Raw genomic sequence first — 15,099 nt, 5'->3', positions numbered from 1 at the left:
ATTTTTCAACCTAAAAACCCAAAATTGTCAGCGTACACTTGGGATGGATTTGTTCCTGCTACTTATGCTAACTTTCATAACCACTGTACTGCAGTTACTAAGAATGTAACAATGTTCAATGTGCAGGATTTTGTACCAAAACCCTGGAAATGGTTAAAAAAATGTACCCAAGAGCACATTGTATGTTCAAAAGCCTTGTAACACTGGTATTTTACTGTTCATACTTGTAATTAGTGTTGGAGCTTCTCACCTGAGAAAGGAGAATCCAAAATTGGTGTGTGATGTGAAAAGGGAAACTGAGGCACACCACCAATTTTGTTTTCAGGGCTAGATGCAAAGATGCCTACACTATGTGGGATGAGAGCACATACATTCATGCACTGTTAATTGGGTTTCAGACTGTTGCCCAAACTGCCCTGGATAAAATCACTATTTTCTCTCGCTCTGGGCAAAGTCACCTAACCTGGATAAAGAGAATATTTGTTACATTTCAATCACAAACACATGTTGCCTCACAATACCTTCTCTTAAACAAATTAAATAGAAAGTGACACTACGAGTATACCAGATATCGTAGTGTCAAAAGGGGGAGTATGTAGGGATAACATATTAATGTATTAAAAATGTGATTCCCCCAAATGGAAGTGACTCCCCATAATTTGTTCCCCACAACTTAAAGTGTTTAGATTTATTAGGATTCTTCTTCTTCTTATTATTATTATTATTATTTGTTAAGATTGTTAAATGTTTAGATTTATGATTATTATTGTCCCTTTAGAATATAATGTATTAGGTCATGTAACTTAGAACTGTTAAAAATATAATCCTATGTAACCAGAAACAGCCCCCCCCTCTGTGCTCCAGGGCATGCTCAAGTTTGTGCAAGGGGCTGCTTGAAATTAACATTGCAGAGATACATTGTAACAATGCATTGTCAAGCCACTAACTCTGCTATGGGAGCCAAGCCCTGTAATTGACTAAGGGCATTGTTACTTAATTGACGCCTGTTCTCTTTAAAACATTGTAACTTTATTCAGCACTCAGAGAATGTTTTAAGCAATACCACCCAGAAACTTTCTGTAACTACAACTTTTATTATTATACAAAATACTGTATGAATGTATGAGAGAGTGCTTGGATGATGAGTGAATGGTTCTAAGAGGTGCCAGCCTGAGAATACAGCAACAAAGGGCTGAAGAAGGCGTCAGGTGCCAGTGCAACCAAAAGGTGTCAAGTGGAGAAACTGGAGGTCCACCCGATGAGATCACTGATGAGCACCTGGCAGCCACCCTGGAGACATCAGCATGATACAGCAATTTCCATAGACTGGCATAGGAAGAAATTCCTATAAGAACTGGACTAAAAAACTATGGAATCAGAGTCCAAGGTTCTGCTGCCAGCCTACCAGGAGCTTCAGATGTGCACCTGATCAGGACTTCGCTCCCCACTACCATCACTTGTGTACAGAATACCTGGCCAGTATTCTGTCACAAGCAACTTCCAGGCTGGTAACTATACACAGAACTTGAATGAATGGATGTATGAATGAATGGTTATATATATATATATATATATATATACACACAAGTGTATAAGGGTTAAGTAGTGTTAGGAATAAGTAGTTAAACAACGTTGTTTGCTTCTATCTTTTCTTTATTTTTTTATTATCTTTACAATAAATGTGGCTTTTTGCCTTATCCCCCTCATAAGATCCTGCTTGCTTTTATTTGGTACAACAATTAAACACAGTAAACACAGGATACACGTGAGGCATGAAACATCTGCACTATATGGGAGACAGGGAGGGAGAGGATGAAAGAGACGGGAGGTGAGGCATGCCCTGAGATTTTCACAGGTTTGTATATGTCCAAGGTCCATAAGCAGCTCTGTCGTCTGCTGTGCTGTTTTTTTAGGGGGGGTCTGGGGGGGGGGCGGTCGCTGCAATTCATAAGAGCTAAACTGCATACGGATCGAAGTTGAGTGCATCAAGAGTCTGTGGGAGGCTGCATGGGTGGAGACTGGGTGGGCAGGTATGCAACGCGACGGGTGGAGCCCAAATTGTGTCGGCAGTGACAGGGGTGTTTGTATGGAAAACTTTTGGGACACTGCTGTAGTGGGGGCCAGTCATGCAGCTGTTCCATCTGCAGTGAAAGCAGGGTGTCCGCTTGTTGCTCCATAATGTTTTGGAGCCGCTTCGTGCTCTCCTTATGCTCCGTCTTGTCGCTGTCCCTCCACTCCTTCAATTTTTTGAGATGTGTGGCAGCATAACTCAGGGTGTTCTGCCAAAGTTCTGGTCATTCTACGTGCTTTTGTGCCATTCTCAGATGCTCGACAAGCGTTAAGACCTCAGAATGGAATTCCAAGGCCTGCTCTATCAAGCCAAAACTGCAACATGTTACAGAGGTTCCATTGTCCATTGCCCATTGCTCCAACCCCTGGCCCATCTCGGAGCGATTATACATAAAGTCCAGGAACTCCACACTGCTGAGTTCACCACTAGGGCACAGGAAACCCTCTGCAGCAAGGCAGAGGAAAGGTCCAGGAAAACCCTTGCTGCTGTGGAGGAGGGGTATCCCTTCATGAAGAGACAGAGCGTAGAGATCTTAAAATGCATTTAATTAAGTAACCATATAACCACTGACAATTTCAGTGGTTACATGGTTATATGCGGGCAGCAATCGCTTCCTGGGAGCTGGTGCGCATGGGGAGCCCCCCCGCATACATTTTCCTTCCTGCTGCAGCACGCTGCTATATCAGAGGCAGCAGCATGGGGCAGCAGGCAGCTCCCCAGGAGTCTGCATGTACCCATGAAGGTTAACTGATGGACCCAGGCTCATCTGTTAACCATATGCATTTTCACATCCCTAGTAATGGCCACCCACTTCCACAGGCTGGAAGGCATTTCACAGTTTAGGTTGAGCAAAGAAGTGAAGGAGGGTCTTTTACTCTACTAAAGGTTCTGTGCAACACTAGTCCCCTGTTACCCCACCCCTGCTCATGGCACAGTAGCAAGAGAATGTTGGCCTTCAGTGTGGTCAAATATCATGTTTGCTTTGCCAGCTCATTTCTGAGAGGCAGATTATCGAGACATAACAGACTGAATCAACAGCCTGTTCACCATCTGACTGACCCTGTGCTGGTGGCAGTATCACACAGAACCAAGTCTCCTTTCTATAACCTTCCACTCCCAGCAAAGAAGTGTTTCCTGAGACCCAACCCACTTACCAGGCACGTTATCCACAGCCTCCAAGGGCTGTGAGAAGCTCATCTTACTGGGAGCACAAAAAAGCTCCTAACTGCAAGCCTCTGTGGATGTTGAGTCCTCCTCTGGCTCTGAGCTCCTCTCCCCCTCACACTCGGATGCAACTTCCTCTTCTTGACTTGGTCCAGTGTTGGATACCCCTTTGATTTCTCTCTTCTGAGCCCCTGATGTATCTTCAGAGTGGAGGTGTAGTCATCTCCAAGTATATCAACCAACTCTTTATAGTGCCTGCAGGTATGGATACAGCACCGGAGCTTCATTCTGCTTCCCACACCTTGTGGCAGATGTTTTGCAGCTCCTTCACTTTGATCCTGGCACTGCAGTGCATTCCATTCATGGTCTCTTTTGGTCATGCATCTAGATATGTGCCCATAGTTATCGTCATTCTTATGGCTGAAGTGCAGCTGGGACTCTACTGCCTCCTCTCCCCAAATCCTAATTAGGTGATCCAGCACCTCGGCATGGCTCCAAGCAATGGATCTCCTGGTGGGTGGAGCAGGCATGGCTAACTGAAAAGATAGGCTGAGAACACACCAGGTTTCACCGAGCAAACAGGAAGGGGATTTTCAAATTTCAAAAGGGATGCAAAGGACGAGTCTGAGGATTGATCCCCAGAGAAGAGAGCAGTAGAGTTCAAACAGATGACCAGAGAGGCAAGAAGAGGCATTGTATGAAGGATGTCGTAGACCAGTACTACACCATGGTGTCCACACTGGCAACCCAGTGCTGTATCTAGAGCGCAGAAAGCTCTACACTTCTCAAAGAGGCAGTTTACTTGGAGCGCATTAGCTCTGGAGTTCGTGCACACTAAGTGCTTTGGCCATTGTGAACATCTCGAAAGTTACAGTTACTGATTTACTGTGCAGTAACTTTCCAGTATAGACTTAGTCTCAGTTAATCTGTTATAACTGACAATGAACTAACATTCAGCATAAGACATTTGAGGGCCACCTCCTAAAGTCCATAGATGACAATGGGAACTTTTCCTAAATTTCCAGAAAAGGTGAAATGTTTAATAAATTGATACATTAATCTTACTGTTGCACCCCACCCATATGTAACATATGGCAAACACTTGGCAACAGTTCTATTCTAATGGTTGGACAGGCAGATCAATGTAATATGATTTATATGGTCTAATTTTATTTTTAAAAAATAAGTTACAAATTGCAGTTTGTGCACCAAACTTTACTATTGTTAATGTGCAAAGAATAAGATAGGTTTTTTAATATTGTCTGTTGATTTCAGTTCTTCCCATTAAGTCCAGGGAAGATACCTCAATTAGATATCTCAAACTTGTAATTTAGCAACCCTTGCAACAAAGTACAGCGAGCTAACTTATTCATTGTGAATAATTTCTTCAACAAATTTTGCCACTTGCCAAATAAATTATTCAGAAATATATTTTAATTCTTTAAATCAACTGTTTTAGTGTAAGTTAAGGTAAAATCTTAAAGGCCTCTGAAGCCCAAACTAGTTCAGAATTTTTTATTATACACAACATGAGATATTAACTGTGATATCATTCAGCCATTCTTTTATGTTTTCATTTATTGTGCTTAAGTGAATTTTCAATTTTTCACAAATAAGTGAAAAGACGTTATATTTTCTGTTTAATTATCATACTTTAAATACCCACATAACAGCTCTATATTAATCTAGGATTACTATGCATCTGGTTTTTCACAGACACGTCCTCCTTTTTGGTCCTTAAATCTCCATCCAGCCGGATTTTTTAAATATCTAAAAATGTACGTGATTTTGCCTTGCTCATTCTTTTTCAAACAAATTTGACACTTGAATAGCTCCCCCAACCCTGCTCTTGCCTCACTCCTGCCCCAGCGCCGTACACATTGGGCTGTAGCAACATAAGCATCTGGTCGCAGAGCTCGCTCCTTAGGGCACAAAGTGCCGGGGCCCCAAAGGGGAGCATGCACAGTAGCCGTGTCTGACACTGCTGCCCTCACTCTGCGCGCAGGCGGGCAGGGGCTGGAATGCTGGGTGCAGCTAGCACCACATGCAGCTGGCAACACACACACATGGCTCCACGCACTGCCTGCCCCGGGCACAGTCCAGCTGCAGCTAGGCGGGGCCCCAGCCACTCACGGAGGCAACAGCAGTGTGTGACCAGGCAGCCCCGCCACAGGGTGCAGGTGGGAGAGACTGAGCTTCCAGCCCCGCCCTGCAAAAGCGCCCGGTATGGGGAGTCAATGGGTCCTCCCTCAGCTCCCCAGGGGCTACCCTGGGTATCGCAGCCTGCACTGGGGGCAAGTGACCCTGGGGCTGCCCCTGCCCAGCTTGGGCATGCGGCTCCGGGGAGCTGAGAGGTTAATGTTCACTCCCCCCCCCCCCACACACACACAGGCTCTGCCCTTTGCTCCGAGAGGGGGTGGGGGCTGCTCCATAGATGGGGTGGGGTGGCCAGTCACACGTTGCTGATGCCGCCGTGGGGCACCGGGGCCCGGGCTGCGCCGCAGGCTGCAGGTGAGGGGCGAGCCCTGGGTGAAGGACTTGGCTGGGCCGGGAAGTGACTGTGTCCTCCGGCCCTCCCCACAGCCTCAGTGCTGCTCCCTGGGGGCGAGGCTATGATTCCCAGTGCTGCTGATCTTCCAGTGAGTGTGCTGGGGGCACACAAATTGGGGAGCAGGAGGAGGAGGGTGAAAGAGCATGCAGGCGGAGGATGAGAGGGGGCAGGGTAATGGGTGTAGGGCGAAATTCTTGCATTATAGGGTGATGGGCACTGCAGGGGAATCATGGGGTTGAGGGGAATGAGGCTGGAAGCCAGAATTGGGCTGTGGTTAAGAACTGCCAGGGTGCCTGGGCTGCGATGGGGCTGATTTTTGAGGCCTTAACTCTTTTTCTTATTTATGAATACTCAATGTCGACGACATGTAGTACACAGAATAGGATATACTCACGTGGTATACCCACTTTTACACGTTGTATATGCTCACATTGTATTAATGTGTTATATACTGTATTAACGTGTTATATATTGTATTATCAATATGTTACTATATGAATTAATGTTAACACATTAATACAACATGAGTTGGTAGATACTGATACAGATACACTCCCACTCAGAACTGTCCTCTTTTTTTAAAGTTTAAATATGGTAACCCTAATTAATCAGTTAATGGATTCACAGTGATAGAGTTCATTGAATTCACTATGGAAATAATGGATTATAAAAAAGTCAACTTACTGTTGCATGGGATATGGTAAGTATTCCATTTTTGACAGTGCACTTTCTTCTTTGCCACACTTTCCTCAACCTAAACAGTAAGACAACAATATATCAAGAATAAAACATAATTACTGGTCTTTTTAGATTATACAACAAACTTGGAAACAAACAGAATGTAAAGATAATAAACATGCTTTTTATTCTGTTTACATTTTGCATAGATTAGCAAGCCAAAAGTGATCAATTCCCATTTTCAAAGGAGACATCAGCCCTTTTGAGCTCAAGTCCCACTGATTTTCCATGAAACTTAAGACACTTAAGTGGCTAAATTACTTTTGAAAATTTTAGCACTACTCTTTATGCTTTATTATTACATTAATCACATCAGTTTCACTGACATGTTTTTAAATAAAACACCTAATTTCACTTTTGTGACCAGGTGAGCAGAATTCTTCATGTAAAATAATAAAGAGTGACATCATCCAAAGCTTATCTGGCTTAACTGACGTTTTTCATTTATGTCTCCACTTTTTAAAGCAAACAAAAAACAAAGAAACATTTATACACTGGAACCATCATAGAAGTTAACAATTCATGCCTTTGATTTTATCTGAGTGAAAGGACACACTTTTTTTTTCCAAGAGAATTTAATGTATGTACATTAAAAGGCTTATCACTCTAAGTCACATAATCCCCCTGCTTCTAAGTCTATAAAGTACTTCAAACTGACTAAAACAGAACTGCAGCAGGATTCTAATGTTTTTAAGATTTCTCAGAGTTAAATTTCCATTTTAAGAGACTATGCTTACATGAATTCTATTATCCAACTCTTGCTCATCTTTTATATGAGATGGGGAGTGTGAAAAACCTTCACACTAGTGCCAATTACCTTAAAGCTATGAAGTTTTGATGGTGTTCATTTAATATTTTTCAGAGAGAGAAAACAATTATTTTAATGTGCTCCTGGAAGGTTCAAAGCAGAAAATTGAGTCCTCTTCCATCAATAAATTTCTGTATAAAAGCTTTGCATGTAGAATAGTGATAGAAATGTAGCCGTGTTAGTCTGGGGTAGCTGAAGCAAAATGCAGGACAATGTAGCACTTTAAAGACTAACAAGATGGTTTATTAGATGATGAGCTTTCGTGGGCCAGACCCACTTCCTCAGATCAAATAGTGGAAGAAAATAGTCACAACCATATATACCAAAGGATACAATTAAAAAAAATGAACACGTATGAAAAGGACAAATCACATTTCAGAACAGGAGGGGTATGCGGGGGAGGGGGGGAGGAAGGAAGGAAGGTAAGTGTCTGTGAATTGATGATATTAGAGGTGGGGAGAGTGGGACGTCCACTCTGAGAAAGCTGCTAACTGGTTGCTTCCATTTATTTATTTACTGACTCTACAATCACAGAGCCTCGCAACTCCCACTGGCTACAGTTCGCCATTTGCAGCCAAGGGGAGTCATGGGAAGTGTCATGGACCAGGCTGCTGCTTCCCATGGCTCCCTTTGGCTGCAAACATTGAACCACAGCCAATGGGAGCTACCCATAAACAAACAGGAGAGACCAGTTAGCAGCTTTCTCAGAGTGGGTCTGCAGGCCACTTTGAGAAATACTGCCCTAGAGCATCAATGTACAATATCTTTGAGAAGAAAGCTAGCATCTACAGATAGAAAGTACTGGCAATAAAGAATTCAGATTATGATTTCATGTCTAATATTTTTCACCACCATACCATGTTCCATTTCCTTCAATAAATAGATTCTGGCCTGTCTTCCCATTCCTCACCATATCCTCCCAGCCAATACAAAAGTTGTTCAAGAGGTGGCATTGCTGTAATCTGTTTTATATAATTGTTGTAGGTTGAAGAAGACAGCAGTATCTAAAAAGTGGAGGGCTAGAAGGGATATGTATGCGCTGTTATAGCGGCACCACCCCACGGGGAATTCTAAGGGTAAAAAGCTTCCTTCATGCATGCGGTGCGCACACAGCTAAGTGGAATGGACATAAGCAAGCACTGGAAGAAAAACAGAATTGTTAAGAATTCTAAAACTAACTAAAAAAAACCTGTTTATTTGTAGATATTGATAATTTGAATATAAGACATGCATTTGCTCTCTTTGAATCCTTAATGCTACATTCAAATTACTTCAAGTAATAACTTTTTTGGTAAATAAAACAGTACAAATTAAAGCTCTGAACCTAGTTAAAACCTCTCATATCTGAATATGCCTTTTATTAGTTGGCCAACTGAAGCCTACAGAACATTTTGAGTGAATACCGGCTTGCAAGTTTGGCCTATAAACTACCATAATTCTATTTTCTACAAATATTCAATTTATATTTCTATATTACAGTTCATGCCATGAGCCCAAAAATCATCAATTTCAAATCAAGGATTTACAGAGCAAAACGTTCAAATTTTTATCACTGTATTTTTATTTATAAAAGGTAACATTTTCTCAAGTGCCCCACTGACTTAAAAGATGATCTCTCAGAGAGAGCTAGGTCCTAAGCACCCCCTATTTAATTTCTAAAATACAACTTAGGTTCTTAAGTTTCTAAGATGCTTTTGAAAATCTTGTTCAAATGGCCTACTAGAATATGGCCCCAAAAGAGAGGTTACAATTGTGTATAATATGAATTGAGAAGTATCTGAATCTAGTAGCTTATGTTCTAATGTACAAATTATAGATTTTCAAAAACACTAAAACGATATCAAATGAATTAAGGAAATGAGTACTCCTGCACACCCAATGGGACAAGCAATAAAAATTCAATACTGAAGTTAAGCAAAGTTTTACATATTTCCATGTTACACAACATATGGGGAGCTTAAGAATGGATATACCAAACAACACTAACTCTCAGCTGTTTTCATAAATTCTGACTTTTAACATCTAAAGAGAAAATAAGCAATTTTACAATAGAGATATGCATGTTTTTGAAATGTATGAGCTCAAAAAATTCATTGCATACATTACATGACAGCGATCCCATGTATTATATACTTCAACTACATACCCATCACTCTTCTTTAAGAGATAACCCTTCTTCTCACTTCCATACTCCTTATTTCCCTGAAGCTGATGCATACTATATCCTCCCTGCCGGCTCTGGGAATCCTATAGAAAAGAAAAAGCCATTAAAAAACTTTAATGTATGCAATAAGATCTTACACTGATTGATTTACTTTTCCTTCCACAACTCCTCCCAACTTTACATAATAACAGATTTTTAAACAAAGAATCCCAACTAAGAAGTTTAATAACTAGTTATGGACTCTTGCATTACCTGATCATGCATGTATTGCATATCCAAAACTCCTATTAACTTCATTGGGAATTCTGAATATACATAGGGTAGAGGTATATGTCCCAAGGTAATGAAAAAATTTAAAAGGCCCATTAGAAATTGCTAAAGGAGAGCAAGTAATTTTTACATGCACAGTTATTTAGGATACAACACCAGTAATCATCCTCAATTTAATTAAGTTTAAAATTACATATAGTGGACATATTGTTTAATAAACAGAATTTTCCCAAATACATTTCAAAAATTGAAAGAAATAAACAGAATGATCAAAATATTATCCAATTCACACACAAAAAAAAGGCTAATTAAACATTGACTTACTCTCCTAGCCTTCGATCAGGAAAGGCAAAAGCAACATAGGAAAGAAAAAGCAAAGAATTTAAAAGAGAATTCATTTTGCAAAATGATGTGCTCCTGAACATACATTCTGCAGTTTCCTAATTTAAAAAGACAATCAGCAAATGGCACTAATTAGTGGGAAAACACAAGACTGTTCATTGTTTAGAGATACATTTGCCTTTGCTTGCCAAGTAACATTAGAGCGCAGTAAAATATTACACAGGTTTATCTTGTAGTGGAACATGGAAGGTTACTAATAATGTGTTATTGTAGCCATGTCAGTCCCAGGATATCAGAGACACAAGGTGAATGAGGTAATACCTTTTATTGGACCAACTTCTGTTGGTGAGAGAGATAAGCTTTCTAGATACATACAGCTCTTCCTCAGCTCAGTTTCACAGCTAAATACAAGATTGAACAGATAGTGCTAAGGGACTATTCAAGGTAAAATGGCTTTTTAATACCCCATGTAGTGGGGACAAAAATGGGATGAGCTGCTGGTAGACCAGCACTTGTCAAAGCTGTAGGCATCAGCTGAGCATTGACAAATTCATAGCTGGAAACTAGACCTCCATGTGACTCAATGACCTCCTGGGATCTCTTCCAGCCCTAGGATTCTATGATCTGTACATTAGTATTGTTCAGCACTTGTATTAGAATTGTAAGGATGTACTTAGTGTTGAGAACATACCACCAATTTGGGGTGTTAGTCATTTTTTTTCAGTCTGCTCTGAGATTGACACTGCACAGTCATGAGCCACTGCAGACATCATGATGGCAGGAGGGGAGAGAAAAGGGGGTATTACCAAGTTATGGTCTCTTGTAGTAAGCCATAAATCAAATGTTATTATAAAAACATAATTTTTAGTGTCTAGCAAAATTATGAATTTGAAACCAGGTAATCACTACGTTCTCAAATGAGCTCTCCCAGAAGAATGATAAAAAGAAAAAAATCTCATGGACAAGTGAATACTTTTCATAAAAGAATCACTCTACACCTGACATATTAATCCTCATCCTCAAAGGAAATCTGCATAACACTTTTAAAAAATGTGCCTGGAATAGGGATGCCAACCCACCAGGACTGGTCTGGAGTCTCCCGGAAACAGCATCTATTCCCTGACTCCTGAAAGCAACCATGGAAATATGAAAAGACTATTTTAAGAAAACAATATTACATCAATGTTGGAAATAAAATCTTCTGGAATACTTTTAGATAAAGTTGGCAAACCTAGTCAGGGAGCTTAAATTCATAACTTTGCTAGGCACTAAAAATCATGGTCTTAATAGAGACATTGGATTTATGGCTCATTAAAATAATCTGTAACTCACAAACCTCCCTTTTTGTCCTGTGACTACAAGGTTGTTGTCCACTTCATCTTCATGTTTCCTTAAGAGTATGTACCAACCATATATGCTAAAGTATCTGTTTGACCTTGCATTTAGCTGTGACACTGTAAATACCTTTTCAAGATCTTCCAGAGCACTGAGACACAAAAGCTGGTCTCTTCCACCAACATAAGTTGGTCTAACAAAACATATTACCTCACCTATCTTGTTTCACACTAATAAGATCATTACTCAAGGAATTTAAATTTTTTTCTTCTGCTTTCAAGCATGTTTGCTGTTTGAACACCTTGATAGAGAAGAATTTATAAACTAAAATAATGTAGTTATTAATTTACTCATGTGAAGGACATCATTGATTTCTGATGAAACTACTCAAATGAACAGAAATTATCTTCACATGACTAGATAGTTGTAAGATTTTTTACTTGGGCATCTCCTTCTTTTTATATGTTTTTGAATGTTCAGAACAACTGAACCCTATCCTTGACAAAACTGGAACTAGAATTAACTATGGAAGAACAGAGCTACTTAAAGTGTTACCACAAAATATTTTAGCTGAAAAATTATATTTTGTAAAAACCAATTTTAAAAATCTATGATTTTTTATGAATGTAATTTAAAAAAATTTAAAACTTCATTGTGAAGCATCTAGACAGTCATAACACACCTGAAAAAAGCAACAAAAGCAAGGAAGTAAAAAGTAAAATAGTTAATTTTTATATAACTTCGTCTATCCACAAATGCACACCTTAGAATTACTCCCATTACACTATACTATACCACAGATTATGTATTTCAATCATATCCTACTTCCTCAACATGTCCTTTTGCAATTACTCCCCCATGTTAACAGTATCTTTGGTGCAACAATGTGTTGAGTCAGGAGGGGGCCGTTTGGTGAATGGGGTGATGTAAAGCTGGTATCCCCAAGGTGTGCAAAAATAAGATTTTAATCTGTATCAACACCAAAGATTTACACCACTGAAGCATACATAAGAACAGCCATACTGGGTCAGACCAAAGGTCCACTTAACCCAGTATCCTACCATCTGGAAACTGGTTGGCCTATAACTATCTGCAACCGTTAACTAACAATTATATAAAGAAACTGAAAGATTTTCTCCATAAAGGATCTGAAAGATTAAGTATGCACCAAAGAGAAAGCTAAAGCCCGTCTGCTATCCAAGGACTGAATCTATTACTCATTCCTATGCACATAGGAAACATGGCTAAAAGGATTGTGTGGTTAACATGAAAATTAGAGGCTATTTTTGTAAGAAATTTCAGATCATGGAATAGATAAAACTTATCTTAATGGAAAACAGTGCAGGAAGTTCTGACACCAGAACTCTCAACTCATCCACCCTTCTAGCTAAAGTAATTGCCACTAGAAATGCCACCTTCAGAGAGGAGAAGGAAGTTACAAGAAGTTCAAAAGGTGAGGCCATCAATCTTACTAGGGCTAATTTCAGCTTCGGAGGAGGCATAGGGTCCAATACTTGATGGTACAATCTGGCCACACTCTAGAAACTAGGTGATGACAGGGTTGGAAAAAGCAATCTATTATCCGCTCGGACAGAAAAGGCCAAAATAGTTGACAGACGCACTTTAATAGAGCTAACAGCCAAACTCTGTTTTTAGATCTAGAAGATAGTCCAGTGCAAGGTCTAGAGGAACTTGCTCTGTAGATACACCTTTCCCTGGAGGCCACACGAAGAAGCACTTCCACTTAGTCAGGTAATTGTTTCTAGTTGAGGAGTCTCTGTTATTCAGAAGCACATTTTGAACATTCTTCGAGTAGGACTTCTCAAAGGGAACAGACAATGATGCATCTATTCTATCAGATGCAGATCTTGGAGGTTGTGATGGAGCTGACACCCACGGTCCCAGAGATTATGTCTGTATCCAAGAGGATGAAGGAAGCTCAACCAACAAAGTTAGTAGGGTCAAGTACCAATGATAGAAAGGCCATACTGGTGCTAAAAGGATGAGATTAACATGCTCTTGTTTTATTCTGAATACAGCTCTGGGCACTGAAGAAATCAAAGGGAAGGCGTAGAGGAGAAAATTCATCCAGGATAGGAAAAAATTATCTGTCAGTAAGCCTGGACTAAGATCTTCCCAGGAAACAGAACTGGTGGCCTTTTCTGTTGGTTCTTGTTGCAAAAAGATCCACTGCGGAGTCCCCCACAGTTGGATGATGGACCTGGCCATATCTCCATATCAGTCATGTTGATTGGAGAAAAATATGTTCAGTTGATCTGCTAGTGTGCAGCTTTGAGATAGATTTCTGTATTACCTACTCAGTGTAAGAGGTAGATTGCCTCCTGGCAGGATTGGGCTGACAGTGTCCCATTGCTTGTTTATTTATGTAAAACATGGTCACCAAACTGTCAGAATCCACAAGGATTTTTTTTTATAAAACTACTAGGGAGATGCACCCCCTGCTCTCTATGCTCGCCAACCCCCTTCTAAGAGCCCATCTAGACTACGCATGGCTTCAAAAGAATATATGCAAATCTGAGCCGAATTTACATATCTTCTTCCATTTTTTTCCCCTGGAAGAGGCTTTTCTGATATTTGGGCCATCTACATGGGACCAAATATAGGAAAAAAACCCTCTTTCTTAAGTCCCCTTATTCCTCCTAAAAGGAGGTTTAAAGAGGGCTTTCCCGACAATTGACCTGTGCAGATGGGCCAAATATCAGAAAAGCCTCTCCCAGGGGGAAAAAAAAGATATGCAAATTCGAGCCAAATTTGCATATCTTCTTTCGGAAGCTGCGCATAGTCTAGACGTGCCCTATGGGTAGTCAGACCTGGCTCTCCCCCAACCTAGCTGCCAGAGAGGGCTGAGCTGAGGCCAAGACAGCCCCAACCCACCCCGCCTCCTGGACACCGGGGAGGGCCAGGCCAAGGAATTTTTTTTTTTTTTTAAATAGAGAGAGAGAGAGCGATATGGTGGAAAGAACGTTACAAGAGATTTTTATGTGCTTTGATGTTGTATAAAGATTGCAACATCTTTGATAGAGATACTAAAAGAAGGAAATTCTGGCAGGATAGGAGAAAAGCATCTGACAATTGGAGGCAGAGGTGGGAGTTAGAAAGACTGGGAACAATTCATCTCTTCCAATTAGCATTACAAAGGCAGTGACAGCATCAGAATGCTTTAGTTTGAAAGGAATAAGAGATAGTTTTAGGGTAGATGATTTAAAAAAGTTAGAATTAATGGTATTTTATCATTAAAAATCCAAAATTGCTATCACAATAATTCTCTATTAAAAACATCAAAGATGGAGGATACAGACTGAACTGGCCAATAGCAGATAAGAGATAGGGGTGAAAACAAAATTCAATGAGTTGTGACTCAACTCACTCCAAAATATCTGAAAGGAGGGGCAGAAATGAGTGACAGGCAAAGCTAACTGGCTGAACAGCTGCCACTCATGTAGGGAGGAAAACGGGAAGCTTTGTTAATTATTAGAAAGGTCAACCAATTAGAGGAGGTCAGAAACTGAATATAAGGAGATGTTGACAAAATGATATATGTGGGTATGAGCGAGAGTGGAGACGACCAGAAAAGAGGACAAAAGAAACAAGACCAGAGGGTAGAGAGAAGCAGCGGAAGGAAAAGATTGTGAGCA

At 40.5% G+C, this 15,099-nt stretch overlaps 1 protein-coding gene across 4 annotated transcripts in view; it reads right to left on the bottom strand.

Moving 5' to 3' along the window:
- Window positions 1–15,099, bottom strand: part of ASAP1 (ArfGAP with SH3 domain, ankyrin repeat and PH domain 1) — a 315,920-nt gene that overhangs the window by 106,501 nt on the left and 194,320 nt on the right. For all 4 annotated transcript variants that reach the window (XM_075920136.2, XM_014573856.4, XM_075920138.2 and 1 more), the window contains 2 exons: window positions 9,479–9,579; window positions 6,471–6,540 (listed from right to left, as the gene is read on the bottom strand). In XM_075920136.2, the coding sequence (XP_075776251.2) occupies window positions 6,471–6,540; window positions 9,479–9,579 (171 nt within the window). The remainder of the gene's footprint in view (window positions 1–6,470; window positions 6,541–9,478; window positions 9,580–15,099) is intronic.

The sequence above is a fragment of the Pelodiscus sinensis genome, chromosome 2 (assembly GCF_052426305.1).
Source record: "Pelodiscus sinensis isolate ZL-2025 chromosome 2, ASM5242630v1, whole genome shotgun sequence".
NCBI lineage: Eukaryota > Metazoa > Chordata > Testudines > Trionychidae > Pelodiscus > Pelodiscus sinensis.
This window is presented reverse-complemented; position numbering and strand designations above follow the sequence as displayed.